We start from the raw sequence: 22,743 nt of genomic DNA, 5'->3' as shown, positions 1-22,743 counted from the left end.
CAGGTGGGGCAAGGGCAAAAATACATTACGAAAAAATACATAGCTTTTATTTTTAAGAGCGCATCGTGCAATCAGTCTTCTGACTATGAGCAGATAAGTTGTAGGAGGTTTTGCGGGTGGAGATATTCCTCAAGAGAAATACATATCTACCATAATAATATTAGCTCAGAGAAGCATAGCAATACATACTTTATAACGAGTTTTTGTTACAGTAACAAAATAATCGTTAAAATTTCGGAATTTAATAAGATTATGGGGACCGTTATGATATATTTCCCCACAGAAATTGGAAACTTTGTAGTCGTAAATCAGATATGCCCAGGGGAGCTCAAAATGTCACTAACTCTGAAAACGGTTCTATTTAAATCCAAGCCACATAGATAAGTGTTTTCTTATGCAAAACTAAATTTGGTAACTTTAATATTACAATTAGATAGAATTTCCAGCGACCTAGGGAAATGTTAGCAGGTAGGCGGTTTTAAAAATCGCACAATGTAGAAAAATATTGTGCTGCCTAGTATAGGTGCGTTTTTCAAGGCAGTTTTTGCCGCGCACCACCACGACTTAGGGTCCTTCAAGAAAAGAGCGTACAAATTCTTAAAAGGCCGGCAACGCACTCGCGAGCTCTCTAGCATCGAGAGTGTCCTTGGGCGGCGGTATCACTTAACATCAGATGAGCCTCCTGCCCTTTTACCCCCTGTTCTATAAAAAAAAGAAATGTTTATAACTAAAATGGTGACTATGCTTACTTAACTTCAGGATGTCGGAAAAATTAACTCTCATCTTTTTTTCCTATTGCGCCAAAAGAAGTATAATTTTAAAAAAAACCTTTAAAAAAAGATGGAGTTGGATAAGAACTATAGAGAATTTTTTTATCGTTTTCGTTTAAGTTCTAACTACTGCTGGATTATTGTTACGAAAATTTATACTATGTCAAGTAACAATTAAACCTGGATTATTAACTAAAGGAAGATTAATCAAAACCAAAGTTCTTCGATCTTCGTTACTATTGCGCATTGTTACGCTAAAACTATCATCATGTGTAGCCAAAGACAATTATATGCTCTTATTGAAATATAAATCGATTACGTTGCATAAAAAGCCTATTAATAATAATAAAATAGCCTGTATTCGAGTGCAACATATGCTGGATTACATTAAGTAAACAAACTCCGATGTTGTAAACGTCATCCAAATTCTTTCATTTGTGTCTCATCTTCCCTAAGCTCTCAAAATAAAATAGTACAAAAACTTATTAATTTTTGTAGGAATCCTGCAAATGCATTTCGTTTTCAAGCATACTACGTGTATAATAAAGTAAATATTTACCGATGACGTAATCACCAAATAAGAAAATCCCCACCCACATTAATGCTTAGGTAATATTTGAATGTCCCTTTATAAAAGCCTAATACTTAACGGAAAATTCTAATTTTAACTATTGAATTGTATTTTTTCAGAGAAATACTACGAGAGTACAGTAATGAGACATCATGGAGGTTTTGGAGGAAGCGGCGTCTTGTGGTCGCGCTGCTTGCGTTCTTTGGATTCTTCAACGTGTACGCCTTGAGGGTCAACCTTTCTGTTGCGGTGGTAGCCATGACGGAGCCGATAGAGCATGTTCTCGATAATGGAACGATTGTTTATGTGAGTGTTGTAGACTAGCACAATGCACATAACATGAACTTTACGTTAGATTCAAGTATTTGAAGGGACAGTAATGCGGCGAAGTTAGATTACTTTTGACAAACTGTATTAGAGTATATAAGGTGAAGAGATATATAAGGTGTTCGCGCGTCGTATAAATTTAACCTCATAGTATTGTCTTTTATTAACATAACTGTTACACATTTAAAGAAAAACACTTTTTAACGGATTGAAGTTATGTATTATTGTAAACAATTGTAACAAAAATTTTTAAAATCATGTTTAAATAATTATAAGTTTACAATAATACATAAATTCAATCCGTTAAGAAGTGTTTTTCTTTAAATTTAACCACATCATTTTTCCCTAACGCACCAAAAAAGGTATAACATCTAAGTATTTACTTACCAATATGAGTATGTAATTTTTTTTATGGTTTTATCACTTGTACTCTTAGGGTCCGTTTCACAATGTATGGATAAAGTACCAAATAGCTATGCAACACATAAGATTCGGAAGATAAAAGTTCAGAATAAGACACTTCGAATTTCATGACGAATAGCGCTATCTGACAGTCGTGAAACGCAAACGTACTGTTTATCCTACCAATAAGTAATAAATAGCTTATTTGGAACTTATCCGGACATTGTGAAACAGACCCTTAGTAATTCTACGTTATAGTTAAATCACTATTACCAACTTTTCAGGCGCCTGAGTTCGACTGGAGTTCTCAAACCAAGGGTTTAGTGCTGAGTTCCTTCTTCTACGGATACATCGTTACGCAGCTGCCCGGAGGATGGCTGGCGGCTAAAATAGGAGGTAACAGGTTTGTTCCTTGTACTAAAACACAATGTACTAATTTTAATAGGCTTTTTTTCAATTCTCTGATAAATGGGTCAAAAATATTTAGTTGTATTTCGTTATACATAAAACATCTGGTACAACTTTTGGATTATTTAAAAAGTCGACAACACACTCACAAACTAATACCGACAGAAGCCGGGACTATGCTAGCGTAGGTCATGCATGGAGGAATAAAAATATATTCGTGTATGTCTTTTATTTTGTATGGATTATGGAATCTCGTGATATATGATATAAATTCTAAATACTGTATATTTCTCGTCCACATAAAAATAAAATATGTTTATTTTGGAATATGAGATACAGGTATCACTTATTCCACGTCATTAATTTTAAATCTGTAGGCATCCCTACTCATCGGGGTCTCAAAGAAGACAGAGGGTGTAGGAAAGAAAAAGCGAGAAAGAAAAAGAAAAAATCGTTAGCACTAGCTCTGCTCTATGGAATTCGGGGACTCCCGCTTTTTCGTGGGATTCCCCGTCCCATACTCGCGATCTTATCATAAATGATCCATGTCCTTTATCATATTAAATTTAATGTTTTATACTTTCGATGGGGTGAAACTGCCAACTTCCGCACCTGGTGCCACCAAAGATAGCTACGCCACTGGATAAAACGATATACCAGTGTCAAAGATTGATAAAAAATTAAATGACTTCGGCCACATATTTAAACGTCCGGTATGGTTTTACAGAATGTTTGCGATCGGCGTAGGCGCAACGTCTTTGCTGACTTTGTTCACACCGCCCCTCGCGCATACGAGTACAACTCTGCTCGTCGCTGTTAGAGTCGTTGAAGGGTTGTTTGAGGTAAGACAATTGTTATATTATTTGAAACTATATAACAAGTAAGAAGTTTAATCAGAACAAAGAGATCAGAGATACTTAAATACAAATGACAAACAAGTGACCAGAGTACAATTTTTACGGATGAAACGTCACGAAGATGTGCAGCGTTTTTGTAAGGAAAGGGAGAGAGTGCTTAAGAGAGAGTGAGAAAGGGAGATTGAGAAATGAGAAAAAATACACACTATTGGTTGATGTATTACATTTTAGAACTTTAGATGGCAATTCTATCGCATAATGTATTGTGCAGTAAACGCATGTTTATTTGTGTGTAAAAAGTGTGAATATAGATGTACAAATACATGGAGGGATCATATACTAGTACACGATCATTTACTGCGGCTTTTAACTTAGTAATAATTAATTTACAAAGAAGTTTCACTTGACATGTGTATACTTACTTTGTAGGCACGCACTTTTTTATTACTAAAATGACAAAAGACATCAATAATTTCCTACCGTTTAAACCTTCTTCTTTCACACATATTTCGAGATCATAGTTAGCTAGCAATTCTGAAGTTTTAGCGAGAGACAAACAATTCCTTTTTATTATATTTAGACTGATAATTTAGTTTTTTATTCAATTTTAAATAGATCAAAATCACTTGATTTTATGGAGGGGATATAATTTTTCTACGTGCTTTTAAATTGCATAAATGTCCAGGGCGTGACATACCCATGTATCCACGCGATATGGTCCCGTTGGGCGCCGAGTGACGAGCGCGCTCGTCTCGCGACGTTCGCATTCAGCGGCAGTTACGTCGGCACAGTTGTGTCTATGCCCATTTGTTCACTCCTAGCGCACTATACAGGATGGCCTGGAATCTTCTATGTTTTCGGTAAGGCATTATATAATATGAAAATAAATAAATGGCGCTTCAACATTTTTAGGTCTTCACCTCAGATTTTTGTATCTGTTTCATGATCATTTGTTAATGTTACTCTTATTAGTCTAAAAAAAATTATTATTTACGTACCGAGATAGGCCGTTCTTGACAATTTCAATCTGCCTGCTGTATAGAAGAACAAGAATATCTAGAAGGAAAAATAAATGATACCATATTAAAAATATGTTTGGAAGACTTCCATCATCGGACGTCGAGGCAGAATATCACCTCGACTTACGTCGTTCCACAACTGAACCTTCAAGAAAAGAGCGTACCTGTTCTAAAAGGCCAGCAACGCACTTGCGAGCCCTCTGACAATGTATCTATGGGTCACATATGACATCGGCATCACTTAACGTCCTGCCCATTTCCGCCCCGTTCTATAAAAACATGGAGCATACAATATATATACAACATACATACAAATATTATAAAGCATGCAACAGTATTTGTTTTTCTTCTTGATTATACTTAAATTAAAAAAAAAACAATAATTCCAGGTATAATCGGTCTGGTGTACACTACCATTTGGTGGCTCGTTGTCAAGGAATCACCGGAAAAGGATCCTCACATCACAGCCGCTGAACTCAAATATATTCAGGTATTAGTCCATCAATTTTTTTAGATTTTTTGATATAAGGAAAATCAGTCATCAATCAAAAAGGTCGGCAACGCACTCGCGAGCCCTCTGGCATTGAGAGAGTTCATGGGCGGCGGTATCACTTTTTCGGCTCATCACGTGAGCCTCCTGCCCGTTTGCCCCCTGTTCTATAAAAAAAAAAACAATCATCTATTGGGGCTTTTACCTTAGTAATAATTAATTTACAAAGACGTTGTAAGTAAGTTGTACGTTGTACGCGCGCGTTTTTTTATGACGTTGTCGCGTTAATGACAGATTAACTCATGCGTAAATCGACTCTAAAGGCAACCTTGTTTTTAATTGGCTGGATTTATTTTAATACTAGCGGATCCGACAGACGTTGTCCTGTCTATACGTCTTTAATTTGAAAATTTCAAACTTTTTTTAATAAGCTAAAACATTCTGGACCATTTTGATGAAAATTATTATTCAAATGTTATGAAAATATCTAACGATCCAGCACATGATAACAAAACTTTTTTTTAATTTGATCGCAGCGCTAACTGTCGGGTCAGACTAAAATTAAAATTCGAATATTATTTAAAATTTGACAGTGCGATGGTAGCGCCGTCTGTCGGATCCAATGTAAAACATTCCAAAATCAACAACTACTAATTAATTAAAAAAAAACATTGTCCAGAACTAAAAACATAAAATTTTACATTTTATTAAAAAAAAAAAATTATCAAATGCTCAAAATGTGATCCGTTCTGTTGTATACAAATTCTCACTCTTTTAATAATTTCTCTTGAGATTTTAAGAAATGAGATTAATAATCTTCCTGATGCAGATCGACGAAATCTCATATTCCAGCAAGATGGGGCTCCGGCTCATTACAGTAGGAGAACAGCCGAGTTTCTTATTAACATTTTCCTTCCTGGATCGGCACTTTTGGACAAATTAGATGGCCATCGAGATCCCCAGATCTAACACCACTTGATTTTTTTATGGGGTTATGTAAAAGATTTAGTTTACAGGAACCGGTACAACAGTGTGCAGGAGTTACAAAATGAACTTAGATGTATTATTTTAAACATCCACCATGCAAAAATAAGTAAATCGACAGGGAGAGAAATTATTAAAAGAGTGAGAATTTGTATACAACAGAACGGATCACATTTTGAGCATTTGATAAATTATTTGTTTTTAATAAAATGTAAAATTTTATGTTTTGAGTTTCATTTAATATGCTAGGTTATTAAGGAAAAAATAATGCTTATGAGTAGCCCTTTCAAACGCTATTATAAAATACATGTAATTTTACTGTCACATTTGGCGGGTTCGATTCCCGGTTGAGGTAGGAAATTTAAAAAAAATCTGTGAATGCAGTTCTACTTATTATTAAAAATTAAACGATGTCTTCTTTCAGTAAAATATCCTATCATTAATATTTAAGGTACTTTCCCTCCGTGTGGCATCGCCGTGGGACGCCCTGTAAATTAAGATAATCAAAATGAATGAAGCGTTGCCATAGTTACTGATACAATAGAAATTACGTAACCATGGCAACAACCAAACTTACTAAACCACAGTTGAATCCAATTCCAGGATTCCCGCGGCACTCAAGCGGTGGAGGGGTCCAAGATTCGACACCCGTGGCGTGCAATGTTGACCTCTGGACCCGTCTGGGCCATTGTGATGGCCCATTTCAGTGAGAATTGGGGATTTTATACGTTATTGACGTTTTTGCCCACATTCATGCAAGGTAAGTTTTCATATATATATTTTTTCTTATATAAGGTAATCAATGCCTATATGTATGTGATACATTCATAAACTGCTGAACCGATTTTTATGAGGTTCTCGCCTATTGATGAAGGTTCCTGAGAAAGGTTTAGATTTATAACTCAAGAGTTGGAAGTTTGGACTTTTCGTTAGCATTCGAGCTTTTTAGGTCTAGTGGTATGCTGTATCTGTCATGATCTTCTGTCAATCTAATACACAAGTCGATGATCAGTTTCTTCAACATATCAAATTTATGCTACGGAACCCTTAATGAGAGAGTCCGTTTAGCACTTGGCCACTTAAAATAATGTTGCAGACGTTTTCAAATTTGAGACGTCCCAGACGGGGTGGCTATCTGCGGTGCCTTACCTGGCCATGGCCATCGTATTGCAAGTGGCAGGGCACATGGCGGACTGGCTGCTGCGCATGCGCATCATGACGAGGAGCAATATACGGAAACTCTTCAATTGCGGGGCTTTTCTGGCTCAGGTATTTTTTTAATCTTAATTTAGACCTACAAGGTGAATTACTTTTTAATTAATTTCAACCCTGAATCTTACCCAAAACTGAAGGTTCTAATTTCTATTATTATTACTATTTATTAATATTATTATTACTATTAATTAATATTGTTATTACTATTAATCAATATCATTATTACTATTAATTAATATTGTTATTACTATTTATTAATATTATTACTACTATTAATTAATATTATTATTACAATAAATTAATATTATTACTATTAATTAATATTATTATTACTATTAATTAATATTGTTATTACTATTAATCAATATTATTATTACTATTAATTAATATTGTTATTACTATTTATTAATATTATTACTACTATTAATTAATATTATTATTACAATAAATTAATATTATTACTATTAATTAATATTATTATTACTATTAATTAATATTGTTATTACTATTAATCAATATTATTATTACTATGAATTAATATTGTTATTACTATTTATTAATATTATTACTACTATTAATTAATATTATTATTATTATTTACAGACGATATTCATGGTGGCAGCTGCGTATGCGACAAATGTTCTTGGATGTATCGTGTGCCTCACTATCGCTGTTGGTCTTGGAGGCTTCGCCTGGTCCGGGTTTAGGTATTTCACTTGTATTACATGTTTTTTGTAATTCCGATATAAAGAAATCAATTAAAGAAATGGTGATTGCTTTATATACGCTAATTGAGTGTTATTATAAAATCACTGTAAACAGTTAGTGTATAATAGTAAAATTATAAATACTTCTATTTTTCAGTTGGGTAACAAATGTTTATAAACATATTATAACATTTGTATGTTTTAAGTTTTATTAATATATATTTAATATTGAAATTCAAAATATATGCATTGTATATTAATTTATACAATGTACTTAGAGTACTTTAGATAATAAAAAAATCATTTTGTGAAATGGATATTATCAGTAATCACTATTTAGTCAAAAAATTGTATAATAAAATTAGTTTTTAATAATGTCTTTATTATTTTGTTTAGAGCAACAATATACTACTAACATACACCCGTAATATATAAAGCATGTTTATTTGAATTATTAATTGCATATATTTTTTATTATTATTTTTTTTTTATAGAACAGGAGGCTCACCTGGTGTTAAGTTATACCGCCGCACATGGACACTCTCAATGCCAGAGGGCTCGCGAGTGCGTTACCGGTTTTTTATTAATAAAATTCCGGCAACTACATTATTTTTTGTTACTAATTATAATTATATTATATTTTTAAATATATTTTTTATTCTTCTTATAGTGTCATGTGTTTTCGAAGGTTGGCGATAATCGTGACTACTTTCTCAGCCATAATGATAATACTAATTACATTTATATAATACTAATTAATATATAATAATACTAATTATAAATATTTTATTTTTCAGCGTAAATCACTTGGACATAGCGCCACCTCACGCGAGTGTGCTCATGGGACTGTCGAACACAATCGCCACTTTGCCCGGCATTGTCAGTCCACCGTTAGCCGGATCTATCGTTACTGATAAGGTAATTGAAGGGTTCACCACTCCATAAAATATAGATAATAGAACGCTTTAATAGAAGTTTTAAATAATTGAGTTTCAGCGCCATCTATTGACCAATTTAAATATTTATCTTCAGACTGAAATAATAGCGGCCTATTTCCATAAGTCATCTTGAAGTCCTTGAACAGATTCTAAATATATGTTATAAGTTTTAGCTGCAGTTGGATTCACATACATATGCTAACAATGTTTTTTTTATGTTCATCATTCTCTTCCCTCGTAATTTTTTTTTTTAATATTAACTGTCATCGTACTCAGTATTAATTAGGGTCAAAATATGTAATTTGTTTGAATTCACACTCTTTATACATATTTAGAAGCAGAATATAGGCACTTAGATAATTGCAATGTTTATTTTTTTAATGCTGGCAACTTAATTTTACTGCTGTATAAATTTGTTGTTATTGAACGCATTCCAAATTAAAAATTAATAGTTTTACCGATAACTATAGCCTATATTATATTATATTTATATTCAAGTCGATATTTAAAAATAATTTAAAGCGCGTTCCAAATTCAAAACTGATTTATTGATAACTAAGGCGAGGTATAAAAATATTTAAAACGCGTTCCAAAATTAAAAAGTGATTTTATGGAAAACTATGGCCTTATTAGTTATTAACGCCATCTAATGATCAATCCAACATTTCCAGACTGCAGAACAATGGCGGATAGTTTTCTTCATATCGAGCGCTATCTATCTAATTGGTGCAATAGTTTACTACATTTTCTGCTCGGCGGAGAGGCAACCGTGGGTCGTGGAGTTCGATAATGACGCAAGTTTTGATACAGACGCAGCATCCGTCACCACAGCAAGAGGCATCGACAATAAGGCTTTAGATAATTCGGAGATTTAAGACTTATTATCCATTTTAGGTATTTGAATTAATAACAGTACTGTATAATCAGTAATACATACAAGAACGTACTATTAAAAATGTACGTTTTAAATCAAGTACCGATGGTATTATTAATCATAGGAGAAAATAATGTGAAACCCTAAAAAAGGATTATTTTTATTGTCCGTTTAAGATCATTGGACTAAGGCCCGTATTTGAGCGTCAATCTTGGTTCTAGTTTCAGGAGCTGTCAAACTGTTTTTGTATCAAGTTTGACATAATTGACAGCTCTCAAGATGAGATTCTGACAATATGAGATTTGATGCGTTGCAGCTTATATAAAAGGTCATTAAAAATGTCTAGTCTAAGGGTGTGAAACGACACTTAAGTATGTCTCACGAATGTCAAACAATGTATTGGATTTTGAGTGTCGTTTCTGAATCTCTTTTGTAAGCCCTCAAAATTTATAGAAATAGTAATTCGATCTTACATAATTTTTTTTTTAATTATGGCACTAGCCGATTAAATGTGAGGTATTTTATGCCTGGATACAAGTCAATTGGACAAAATCTTTAAAAAAAAAATTATAGCAGTTTTGCCAACTATATCCTCGAATAATTGTTGCTTTGCTTTGCGAATGTTCGATAGTTTTTCTCTACTGATTAATAATTTTAAGGGTTTGATACCCTAGAAAATTTGGCACAAAATTTTGACTTTCGTAAATCAAAACAGACACACGAAAATGTCTGTAGCGTCAACAAAATTTAAGTATTAAATATTTTTAGATTTATTTTCATTTACTGTCAACGTTCTTTTTGAAGTTATACTTCTTTTGGCGCATTAGGGAAAAATGATTGAAGTAAATTTTTACGATGCGCGCGCACAGCGTCACAAAAAACCGACACTTTTTTACTTGTTTAGACCGATTTTAGTTGTAAAAAAAAGTTACCAACAAAGTAAAAGTAAGGCATCTGTGTATAGTGTTTGGATGAGAACTGACACGATATTTAAGGCAAATGATATAATTTTTAAAAAGATATGTATCTTGTTACGCCAAAGAAGTATAACTTCTAACGAGTGTACGTACGTACTTCCACGTTTTTTTAATATTAAGATAAAAATCTTTTTTGCTCAAATAATTACACAATTATTTTTAGCTTTGCGACGTTAAAATGTTATTAGTATGTCTTAAAACTGTATAAATAAGGCTTCGGAATTAAACAGTTTTAGTAATGTTTAAGAATCCATCCATATTATTATTAGTATATTTATTATATGCAGACCTCACGAATAAAAAAAATCACTGTAAACCTTAGATAGGTTTCTTGAATACAAAAATAATTATCAAAATCGCTCCAGTCTATGTGTTTACATACACACGCACAAATATGTAAAAATGGAAAATTATGTATGATTGTTTATGTTATTGCGGTTCGCTTGCGGCGCCTTTATAAATACTTGTATCATGTTAAAAAACTTAATTACAACATTGAGCTTTTTTAAAGAACTTGTGTGTTCTGCCATCTATTGACACATAATTCATTTTATAATTCCAACATAAATTACGCATTTTATGCCTTGCATAATGGCTATATGTGTATCTTAGTGTAAATAAGAATTATTATGTTGTCATGTGTGTATATTTGATTTCTTACTGTGATTATTAAATATATAAACCATTTTTTATTTATTTATATAACCCCTTAACGTATTAGCAAAATTTAAATACTTAGGGTCAATGTTTTGAAAAGCATGAAAAGACCGTACCAATTCTTAAAAGGCTGGCAACGCACTCGCGAGCCCTCTGGCATTGAGACTGTCCATGAGTGGTGACCTGTGTTATAAAAAAAGCACGAAGTTAAATTTATATTTATGTTATCACTGATTTTTTTTATGCCTTATACTCCAGTCCCAGTGCAGTTACAGGCCTATTTTATAGGTCTTGGGCTCAGATTCCACCTGTATCAGTGGGATAATGTGATCAGATTATACCAAATACTAATATAAATATCGATGTCCTAGTGCGAATAGAAAATACCGCTGTTGCAGGCGAGACTGTATCTCAGTTTTGAGAGACACGTTTAAGCTTCAAGGAATAAGAATATTAGTATACAGTATAAAAAATTAAGAAAGGAATAATTTTTATAATATATTTATTCATTTATATTTAAATGGTTTTATGAAATGAAAAGTTTTTAAATGTTTTATTTGAAGCAGCTTCAAATGAAACTTCTTAAACTCGATTTTTTTTATAGAATTAGAAATAAACGTTCAAAAATTAACAAATCTTAGATTAGTATGATTTAAATTACAGTAAAATACATAATCATCCGATGTCCCGTATCTATAAATCCTGATGTCAGATTTCCTTCACAATAGCTAGTATTAGACGCGCACATAGAACTAGGCACTAGGCCAACGCTAATATACAATAAAAAAACATTTCTTCTTGCCAATTATTAAAACAAATAAAACCTAAACATTAAAAAATGCGATATCCTCATTTTGAATAGAGACATCTATGGATTAATTATGGATATGGAAAAACTTATAACTATCTCGGTTTTTCTATAATATATATTAACTAAATATACAATTATGTAGTTATAACTATAGAAAAATTTATAGGATAGCTTGCCTAAGTTTTAAAATACTGATACAGTTATGAAATTTCTTTTCCGTACAACTAAGTTTCTTATTTTCCGTAATATTATAGAAATCGATGCAATATCCCAAAATTTTGCTGTATAATTATCAAGATGTTTAAAAAAAAGTTTTAGTATTAGAAAATATTATATTTATGAAAAAGTTAAGTTTTAGAAATATCTAAAAGTAAGTGAACGATTAAAAACTATTGTTGACGTCGCGGTGAACCCCATGCGGATCTACTTTGTCGGCAAACTCAAAGGCTTTAAAAAGAAGCCGCCTTTTGATCAACCGCTCATTTTTGTTTAGTTATTAGTTTGATTTGGAACTGTCGCGTTGTTTTATTCAGTGATTGACGATGCAGAGTCCTAACAATAATACCGAGAATTTATTAAAAGTGATGGAGAAAACTGGGTACCCAATAGTCCAGAAAAATGGCCAGAGGATATTCGGCCCTCCGCCAGGTTGGGTTGGACCTCCACCGCCACGGGGCTGCGAAGTATTTGTTGGCAAATTACCTCGCGATGTATATGAAGATGAGCTGGTGCCCATCTTTTCCAGTGTCGGAAAAATCTACGAGTTACGTCTTATGATGGATTTTTCTGGATCCAATAGAGGATACGCCTTCGTGACCTACGCCACAAGAGCAGAAGCGGTTGCTGCTATCAAAAAGTTGGCCAATTATGAGATAAGGCCTCGAAGGCACATTGGAGTTGTGGAGTCCGTGGATAACTGCCGCCTTTACATTGGAAACATTCCAAAGGATGTTACGAAAGAAGATGTTTTCAAGGAATTAAGTAATCGTGTACCCGGAATGGTGCGGGTCATAATGTATAAGAACTGTTTTAATCGAAACCATAACAGAGGATATGCTTTTGCGGAGTTTGTTTCCCATCGCGCCGCAGCTATGGCACGGCGAGTGCTGGTTCCGGGATGTATCCGAATGTGGAACAGAGATATCATGGTAGACTGGGCGGAGCCTGAACCAGAGGTTGAAGACGAAGAAATGAGCCGGGTAAGCTTGGTTTATTACGTTTTAAATTCCAAACTAGCGCACTAAATTTGTAGCGATTTTATTGATTTTTAAACATGTAGGTACCCACTAATTATTTTTTAAATCATAGCAGGACAATCTATTATCGAGTCGAAATATAATAGTTTCGATTTTCAACTTTGTTTTGTATTCGTAATTGTAAACGAAAGAAAGTAAGTAGGTATTTATCATGCTTAAATGGTAAAACGTAGAGGTTTTAAAATAGATAACACTAATAAAAGTATTATTCCAGGTTAAAGTGTTATATGCCCGTAATTTAAAAATTCGAACCACACCCGACACAATTCAGGCGGCTATCGAAGCTGCTATCGATAAGAAAATAGAAAAAGTCAAGAAAATTTGTGATTACGCGTTCATACATTTCTACGAGCGCAATGACGCCGTACATGCTTTTAAGATATTACGAAACGTGATTATTGACGGGAGCCAAGTTGAAATAAAGTGGGCTAAGCCGGTGGATAGAGAACTCTATCGCGTACAGAAACTTAGGCGCGGAAATGCAAAGTTTAATAACAATCTTAATTTATCTCAAACCCTATTGCTTTATAAACAGCACTTCGAGAAGAAAGAATACGCAACATGCCCAAATGATGAAGGAATTGGTTCCAGCTATGCCCCAGATTGTTGTTCCCCAGTTCAATGTACTCCGTGTATGCAAGAAGACTTCATGACTGCTCCTGCTAATCTTGAATCTACTTGCAGCAGGTAAAGATTTCTATTATTGCTTGTAGAATAATCTTGGATTATAATTATACTTTCTATTGAGACTTTAGAGAGGGCAGTAATTACACTTGACAATTTGGCCACTAATTGTCTTTTTCAATGTAAAAGGCAAGGCAGAGATTGTAACAATTTGTTTTTCATTACAGATATATGTGGGCTTGTCCTATCTACAAGTTCCATTCATATTTTGATGCCAATGGAAAAGAAAATTATGTGTGTGCATTAGAACTGCCCCATGTCGCAGGTCCATTGTTCCATCCTCCTAGATCCTTGGGTCCGCTTTACTCTGTTCCTTGTATGACATTGCAACAAGCTCGGGTTTCTGCTGCTGCTATAGCCTTACAATCATTAAAGGTATGCTGTGATTTTCTTTTTTTTTTAAATTAAGATGAGGCTAAAGGGCTGGAGGCACACCTAATGTTAGTCCACCACTCGGTCGCCCATAGGCAAACTTATTGCCAGAAGGCTTACCAATTTTGTGTATGTTGGGATTGGGATTCAGGCGTTTTTAATTTTCAAAATAAAACTGGCCAACAGCTGGACCATTCACAAAATTAATCTATTATTATTTGAATAGTCAGGTTTAAGGGTTTGAACCTCTTTAAGAATTGTACTTGTGTGAAAACGAACATGCTTTTGGTATTTTGGTTGGTGTGACAATTCCTAATTGCAGTGATGTATTCTATTTCAGCAACATGGTATAGATCTCCTTCAACTGACGGATAATCGAGTCTACCGTCCGATACTGCAGTCGCTGCCTCGAACCTACATCGGGCCTTGGGACTGTACTCGGCCTGCGTATTATCCCACAATACCACCACCTGTACCAGTAACAGTTCCCACTACATGGTAAACTTGAAAACTGTTTTAATAAATAGCTGTGCTTTTATTGTCGGTTTTCAAGATATTTTTGACTAATGTTTATTTAATTTGAAATATTAATTTATTATTGATGTAATAATTTATATTTCCTGTAATAGTTGCCATGTATTGAAATCTTAACCATTTAAGCAATTGTATGAATTGTTTTTAGTGTTGCCGTCAAAACATGCAACTTGTTGATTTTTGATAGTTTACCTTTAAATATACTAAGAGTAATAATTAATGTTAAGTTCCTTTGACATTTTCATTTAGTTTTGACTTGGTGTAGACATTTCAAAATGTTATATGTTGTACATAGAGGCATTATTTACTTAGGTAAAGCTACCTCTGATACTTCCTTCCTTGTGTTTATACTTAAGTATATCCAGAGTTAAGGAAATTACTTTTTCTAAAATAAATATATAAGAATTATTCTATAGTTTTATTCTTGAATTTATACCCCTATAACGAACACTGTCAATATGGCTGGATATTTATTACAGAAAACCCGTTTCCTAGGTTTAAAAAATATATTGTTTTATTACAATATTAAACATTTTATGATTAGAAAACGGCATGCACTCTAGAAATATTGAATTGATGCATTTATATAAATGGGCTTCATAAAAATTTTTTTTCTATATATTGCTTAAAGAAACTTATTAAAAGCCAGTTGTTAATTCATTTGTAGCAGCTGCTAGCTGTATGGTTTTTCTATAATTAAGCTGTATGGTTATTCTATATATCTAAATCTCGTGAGTTGCTTGCAACATCTACTAAAAAATGGGCGTGATTAAACTGAGTTAGCTAGAGTATAAAAAAATATTAAAAACATCAGAAGTTAATAGCTAAAATATTATTTATTAGAAGTTTACTAGAAGAATGAAAAAGTTAAATTAAACTATATTTATGGCGGCTTGATATGATATTTTTTATTAGTATAGCTGTGATGCAGGCTGAAGGCTCTAGCCAATAACAATTCAGATTTTGCTTTTGATCGCCCTCATTCGTTATTGGGTATTTTTTAAGGTAACAATTGGTGTAAAGTTGTAAACATGATAATTAACGATGATTTATAACCTATGGTTCCTCGTAGTTTAATCTGTGGTTATGTCTCTCTTGAAACTAAAAAGAGTATATTAATAAGTACTAAGTAGTCTGTAGTCTGTACTTAAATTTGAACCAATTAGTAGAAATTTTTATTACTCAAAATTACCAAAAGATTTCAAAACAAACTTCAAACTAACGCGTCATGATCACGAAGAGAAAGATAACACTGTAAGTTTCTAAAAATAGAGGTACTTAGACGGCGGAGTATGGGCACTGGGCTTAAGAAATATAAATAATGTATCGAAGAAAAGTTGTTACTGTTGTGAAGTCATTCGTTTATACAGAACGGTCCTCTTTATTGCTTCGAAGAGTGCCAACAATCCTTAACATTGATTTCAATGTTAAACAAACCAGTTGCAGGTTTTTATGCATTGGTAGTTATGATACGAAACCAGACTTAATAGATAAAACTCAGGAAAGCTGCTCATTCACTTATAGAACGCATACATGCGGCGAATTACGGCCTTCTAATAAAGGCGAAAAGGTTATTTTATGTGGTTGGGTTCAATTTATACGCTTATCAAAGTTTCTTCTCCTAAGAGATTCCTACGGACTTACACAATGCACGATAAATGATTCTAATACTAGTGTAGCTGATATTCCACTTGAAACTGTTGTAAAAATTCATGGAACAGTTGTTCCTAGACCTGAAAATACTTCAAACCCCAAAATGAAAACTGGAGAAATTGAAGTATCTATAGAAAAGATAGAAATTTTAAATCATGTTGAGAAATTACCTTTTAATTTACGTGAGTACCAGAAGCCTAAAGAACAGCTTAGGCTACAACATCGGTACATTGACTTAAGGTTTCCAGAAATGCAGTATAACTTGAGACAGAGATCTCAAATGTTACATAATATGCGACGTTTTCTCATTGAAAGGCATAATTTTTGTGAAGTTGAAACACCCACTTTGTTTTGCCGGACGCCAGGAGGTGCAAGAGAATTTATTGTTCCTACCCATCATTCTGGTTTATTTTATTCATTAGTTCAAAGCCCACAGCAGTTTAAACAAATGTTAATGTCTGGTGGTGTTGATAGATATTTTCAAGTGGCAAGGTGTTACAGAGATGAAAGTACAAGACCTGATAGGCAGCCAGAGTTCACCCAACTTGATATTGAGTTATCCTTCACAACATTAGACGGAATACTAGCTATGATTGAAAACCTATTATATGAAACATTCATTAAAGACTTACCAAAGCCACCATTCCATAGAATGACTTATAAAGAAGCTATTGAAAACTATGGTAGTGACAAGCCAGATGTAACATATGATTTAAGATTAAAAAATATCTCTTATCTATTTAATGAAAATCCTACTGTCTATGGCATTCCATTTTCAAACAAGTTGGGTAAGTTAACTGCTAAATATAAAGAGAAGGTAAAAGAATTACAAAGGAAATATAGTGTGAAAGTTGTTTTAGAGGAACATTTGATAAAAGAGTTTGGCAATGAAATTACTAGTAAGATAAAAAATTTAATAGGAGCTGAAAATGCAGGAATTGTAGCAGTTGGAGAAAAAGAAAATGTATGTTTATGTTTAGGTGAAATTCGCCAGGTTCTTGCGCCCTTACTGGAATCTAAACAATTATTACATATAGACCGTACAATGAAACCATTGTGGGTGGTTGACTTCCCTTTGTTTATAAAAGGTGAAAATGGCTTAGAGACATGTCACCATCCCTTTACAGCTCCACATCCTGATGATATGCATCTACTAGATACAGATCCTGAAAATGTTAGGTCTTTGGCTTATGATTTAGTTCTAAATGGAAATGAAGTTGGAGGTGGTTCAATTAGAATTCATAATGCTAGATTACAAGAAAAAATTCTAAAGATTTTGAAAATAGACTCAAGCAAACTGAGCCATTTCTTAGATGCTTTAAGAAGTGGATGTCCACCTCATGGTGGAATAGCTCTTGGGATTGATCGATTAGTGTCCATTGCTTGCAATGCAGAGTCTATAAGAGATGTAATTGCATTTCCTAAATCTCATGATGGCAAGGATCCATTATCAGGCGCTCCTAATGTAATAAGCGAAGATGACAGAAAGTATTACCATTTAAAATAAGAAATTTATTTTATTTTTATATATATTATATGTATATTCATTATAAACTTAATCAAAGTCTTATTTTTTAATCCTTGCATGAAATAGTAATGTTCAATTTAATGAAGACAAAGTAATACTACTTAAATTATTATATTTATTTAATTTTTATACATATATGGATTGTTAATAAACTTAATAAGAATGTTGTGTTATTTTTATACCTGGCATAAGTATATTAACTTCTCAAATAAAAAGGAAGATAACGTAATGAAAAAATATATTATATATAATTTTAACAACTATATTAACTGCTGTTTTTATAAATAATTAGTTCTTTGGGAAAGAGATATTTCTGTATGATTCATGAGACCTTTTCCCTTTCTGTATCTATTTCATTGGTCTTTGTTACATAATTACTACTTATTATATGCTACTAAGCAATTACATGAAGACTATATTAGAAATCTTTCAACTGTGGTTGTTGAAATAAAATTAAAATATTATCAATTGTAAAGAAACACAGTAAGGAAATTTTAAAAACATAATAAATTGTTGAAATTCCAAATAATCATCTCATGTAAAGTGGAATATTCTCTATCGTAAGCTGAACCACAAGCAATCTCTGTATTATAAGTAATTTTCGTAAGTAATTATTTTAAAAGATAATGTATAGATATATTTTGCCCATTTAACTCTGTTCTTAATTAAAAGAAAGGTCCAAAAAGTCGATGGTTTGTGTCCTAGAAGAGACTAATAAACCTACCTACTGGTCTATTAAAAAAGAACAAATTATCGCCCAGACTTAAAAGGTTGTAGCACGATTGTTTTTCTTCTTCTTTATTATATATATTTGTCTAATGTATGTATACAAACGTGTTATACAATACTAATTATAAATTAATATTTATTATACACATCGTTCACATAACGTAATACATACCGATGCAATTACTGCGGAGGTTTTAAGTTTAGTTACAAACCAAACGAAATTGTTCATATAGATTATAATCCTTTATTTAAATATTGAAATAAAAAAGAAAAAAATATTATTACTTTTATTTTTTGTAATATTAATGTTGCTAAAATTGTCATATATTTTAGAAAAAGGTGCTTGTAACATATACTGTATATAATATAGCATTAAAGCAGACTTGGCCAAGTGTTGCTGTGGCTAAGGTTTTTGTTATATTTCATAGTAGTAAGCTATTCAAGGGAAACTGTAGGAGAACTGATGTGAAAGGTAGATAGCTTATATGAAACGTTGGTACTTTTAACACAGCGCCATCTGTTAGAATTGTATCAAATAATTTGCAATAAAATAAAATTACGACTTTAATTATTAAAGATCTAAGCTATCCTATCTGTTAAAGTTGGACCAGACTGCTCACGGAGTGCCAATTTAATTTAAAATCGGTTAAATAGTTTAGGAGTCCATCGTGACAGGAGATTTATATATTATATTAAGATGTATGATGTGGTGAGCTTCTATAAATATTTTTTTTAAAGAACCCAGGAAGGAATGTTGTATCCTGTCCCCTCAATAAGGGCGGCGCGCCACCGAAATTAATTATGCTACACTTAAACAGCAACATATTCTTTGAGAGTATTGTAAGTAGGTAAAATAGGCGCAACATATGCCTTGTTAATAAAATAATATATAATCCATTTACTTACTGTACATTGCACAAGTCTCCCAAGACAATAATATTTACGTTTGAAGTTTCATTTTACGCTTGGGGATGTAGTTTACATTTATGACTATGCGAATCAAAAGACCGGCCGCTGTGTTGTGAGGCTTTTTACTGTGTTTATGTCTTATGATTTCAATAATATGCCGCCATACCTTGATAAAATCCAAAATGAATTAATTTTCATTCAACATTTTATTCTAAATGTATGTCAAATTAATTAGTATATTTCGACAATACTGGGTTATATTCCTGAGAGCAAATTGGTATGTTAAATTTTTAACATATCATTTTTAACATGGCAACTAGAAAGTCGGAAATAAGAGAGCATTTCATATTGCATACAATTTATCTATACAACTCGCGCTATATATATATTCAAATACCTTTATTTAATATAAATACCTTTAATATTAAGAATACAGTGATATAAAGTAAATACAAAGAAAATAAAATTAAAACGCGTAGGTAAGTAATTAAAAATTGGTATGATAAAAATACATATTAGTTAACTTACACTGAATAAACCCTAATAATAACGCGAATATTTATGAGGTATAATTTATGGTTTAAGTAAACCTTTTTTTAAAAACACGTTTTAGTCTTCGATAAACCATAAAAACCCCGGTTAACAGTTACGCCCAGATTAAACCAGCAAAGGTGGTGAAGTGGCCCTTAAAAAGTAACATAAAATAGGCGTGTGATTAATTAAGGAAATTCTTGATTCATTGTCAGTAAGAAATCAATATGTCTAGTCGACAGCGCCTCTTCGCACTATTTCTTCTAATTACTTCTGGCATTGGTAAGTTTATTAATACCAGCGTATATAATTATTTCTTAATCAACATGATTATAACACATTTTATTAAGTGTAGCGATTACATAAATCTTCACAACACTCGACCTGAATCAGTAAATTCATGTTGGTAAACTTTAGTCCACGAAATAATGATATATGATACGGAATTTTCCCTATCTTAGAAATGTATTTATTGTTAGAGTATTATCTATTTAAACATTTTCCATACAAATTCGATTGACGTTAGTTGGTCAGACTTGTAGAACTTACAACTTGTAGACAAGTAACTTGTAGAACTTAATCATAATAAATATTATGATTAAGAGAATCAAGAAGAATCTTAATATTAATAAATATTTTATTTGCAAAGAAAGTAACAAATTCAGGTTTATTAATTACAAAAAAGCCGAATAATCAGTCATATAAAAAGAGGAATGCTAAATTAATTATCATAATTTAATCATAATATATAATTGTTGTCTAAATTTTCTCCCACACCTTGCAAATTTAATCACCTTCCACTTAAAATCATTGTACATGGCAGTGATCTATAGCAACTTCTACTTCTAGCGCCCGAACCCAATAATGAATCCACAATCTCAGATTGAAAACAATCTGAGATCAGACCGTGACAGTCGATCGATCTTCTATCTGCATCCCAATAACCAAACCCTACGAAGGCACTCCCTTTTTGGCGACGGATAGAAATCTCTTCGCTCTTTACACTCATATTTGATAATCAATATAAACCAAAAAAAGTAAATAAAACCGTCGAAATAATATTAAAATATACATGTCTATGTTTAAAACAAATCAAATAGATTTTTAATTATTTTAAAAACTGGTGTAAGTTTAAATCTTAAGATAGGATAATGGCACAGTTGTACTGTCATTTTCATATAGAGTTCTATCCACATACCCCGATCAGACCTACCATGGATAGCTTGTACCGGCAGATGGCTATTACAATCCGTCGATTGATTATTGGTTTTATCAATATTTGGATGCTCGAAAATGGGTCGACATAGTTTATTGGGTTTGGGCGTAGGAAGGTGATTGAATAGCTTAATACCCATGGCGTGATATTTTTTAATACAACGTGGAAATACATATCGCCTTATTGTATAATATTATAAATTTATTTACAGCGCTCGATTGTAACAAGGAAAACGAAGAATATAGATGCGGTTCGGCATGCCACACAGAATGTTCCACTTTAGGTGAAATGTGTCCAACTATTAATGTTCAATGCTTCGAGGACTGTTACTGTATTGATGGCTTTGCAAAGGACGACGGAGGAAATTGTATACCGATAAAGGATTGTCCATAATCATTAGAAACGATTATACTTTTAATTTTATTTTAACGAAATGAATATATATTTTTTTTTTATAGAACAGGGGGCAAACGGACAGGAGGCTCACCTGATGTTTAATGATAACGCCGCCCATGGACACTCTCGATGCTAGAGGGCTCGCGAGTACGTTGCCGGCCTTATAAGAATATATGAACTGTTTTATTTGAAATCTAGTAATCATTGTTTAATTTGGATTTTTTAATATAAGTCTTAGTTGTGTTATCTATACTAAGTATGTATTTATGTTCATACCTATATGAATAAAGATATTTTGAGTATGAGTTTGACCCTCATGAAAGATCGTTGATGTTGATAAGTTGATGGACACTAGTAAGAGTGAAATGAAATCTGGCTGTCTAGCTATCTGCTACCACGTATTTTGTATCTACTTTTTACTAATTTAATAAAAAACTACTCGATTTCAAAGATATTTCAACAATTTAATGGTTACCTGTTATTTTTTCAAAAATAAAATTATATTTAAATAACAGGTAAGTAACATTTTTTTGCGAAATAATAATTAAAATTCCAGCCGTGTATAGCTGCTAGTATCACAAGTCTCAATAAGTCAAACTTTTCACAAGTGCGTGTTACAGCCCTATCTTTAACCGTTCAATTAACATGCTAGCCTTTTAACTAAACGGCGTCGTTTAACTAGCGGCCTGAAACATATTAATCCGTTGCGTTTGTTACAACATTTAATAAACTGGCTGGCTAATGCTTAGGTCATTCATACGATAGAGTCATTCGTTGGCAGAAATAAAAAAGATGAAACATATGACATAAAAATATTTCTTTTCAAATTAAATTGCTTGTCTAAAATTCACATTGTTATAGCCTCTACTACACCCTTCTATTGTTCTTGTTGTTTTTCATGAAACTTTGGAAAACACAATCCAAGTTG

The 22,743-nt window shown here is 32.5% G+C and overlaps 4 protein-coding genes across 6 annotated transcripts in view; all 4 read left to right on the top strand.

Moving 5' to 3' along the window:
* Window positions 1-11,226, top strand: part of LOC110991965 (vesicular glutamate transporter 1) — a 36,724-nt gene extending 25,498 nt beyond the window's left edge. For both annotated transcript variants that reach the window (XM_045631717.1, XM_045631716.1), the window contains exons 2-11: window positions 1,461-1,647; window positions 2,355-2,473; window positions 3,206-3,320; window positions 4,021-4,195; window positions 4,744-4,844; window positions 6,432-6,588; window positions 6,925-7,097; window positions 7,647-7,750; window positions 8,548-8,668; window positions 9,360-11,226. In XM_045631717.1, the coding sequence (XP_045487673.1) occupies window positions 1,461-1,647; window positions 2,355-2,473; window positions 3,206-3,320; window positions 4,021-4,195; window positions 4,744-4,844; window positions 6,432-6,588; window positions 6,925-7,097; window positions 7,647-7,750; window positions 8,548-8,668; window positions 9,360-9,563 (1,456 nt within the window). In that variant the 3' untranslated portion in view covers window positions 9,564-11,226. The remainder of the gene's footprint in view (window positions 1-1,460; window positions 1,648-2,354; window positions 2,474-3,205; window positions 3,321-4,020; window positions 4,196-4,743; window positions 4,845-6,431; window positions 6,589-6,924; window positions 7,098-7,646; window positions 7,751-8,547; window positions 8,669-9,359) is intronic.
* A 1,204-nt stretch (window positions 11,227-12,430) lies between these two features.
* Window positions 12,431-15,255, top strand: LOC110991955 (probable RNA-binding protein 46). Of its 2 annotated transcripts, none has more exons than XM_022257557.2 (4): window positions 12,431-13,206; window positions 13,478-13,950; window positions 14,115-14,322; window positions 14,660-15,255. In XM_022257557.2, exons 1-4 carry the CDS (start codon window positions 12,550-12,552, stop codon window positions 14,819-14,821), a joined length of 1,500 nt encoding a protein of 499 aa, XP_022113249.2. In that variant the 5' UTR covers window positions 12,431-12,549; the 3' UTR covers window positions 14,822-15,255. The 2 variants fall into 2 exon arrangements, with proteins under 2 accessions (XP_022113249.2, XP_022113250.2); XM_022257558.2 differs by having other exon boundaries at window positions 12,435-13,206; window positions 13,799-13,950.
* Window positions 15,256-16,015: 760 nt separating this feature from the next.
* LOC110991956 (aspartate--tRNA ligase, mitochondrial) lies at window positions 16,016-18,197 on the top strand. The gene has a single exon (XM_022257559.2). The coding sequence runs from the start codon at window positions 16,175-16,177 to the stop codon at window positions 18,011-18,013; it is 1,839 nt and encodes a 612-aa protein (XP_022113251.2). The 5' UTR covers window positions 16,016-16,174; the 3' UTR covers window positions 18,014-18,197.
* Window positions 18,198-20,357: 2,160 nt separating this feature from the next.
* LOC123689870 (inducible metalloproteinase inhibitor protein-like) lies at window positions 20,358-21,833 on the top strand. The gene is made up of 2 exons (XM_045631690.1): window positions 20,358-20,485; window positions 21,631-21,833. The coding sequence occupies exons 1-2, from the start codon at window positions 20,431-20,433 to the stop codon at window positions 21,810-21,812; spliced, it is 237 nt and encodes a 78-aa protein (XP_045487646.1). The 5' UTR covers window positions 20,358-20,430; the 3' UTR covers window positions 21,813-21,833.
* Window positions 21,834-22,743: the final 910 nt, after the last annotated feature.

The sequence above is a fragment of the Pieris rapae genome, chromosome 16 (assembly GCF_905147795.1).
Source record: "Pieris rapae chromosome 16, ilPieRapa1.1, whole genome shotgun sequence".
In the NCBI taxonomy this organism is placed as follows: Eukaryota; Metazoa; Arthropoda; class Insecta; order Lepidoptera; family Pieridae; genus Pieris; species Pieris rapae.
This window is presented reverse-complemented; position numbering and strand designations above follow the sequence as displayed.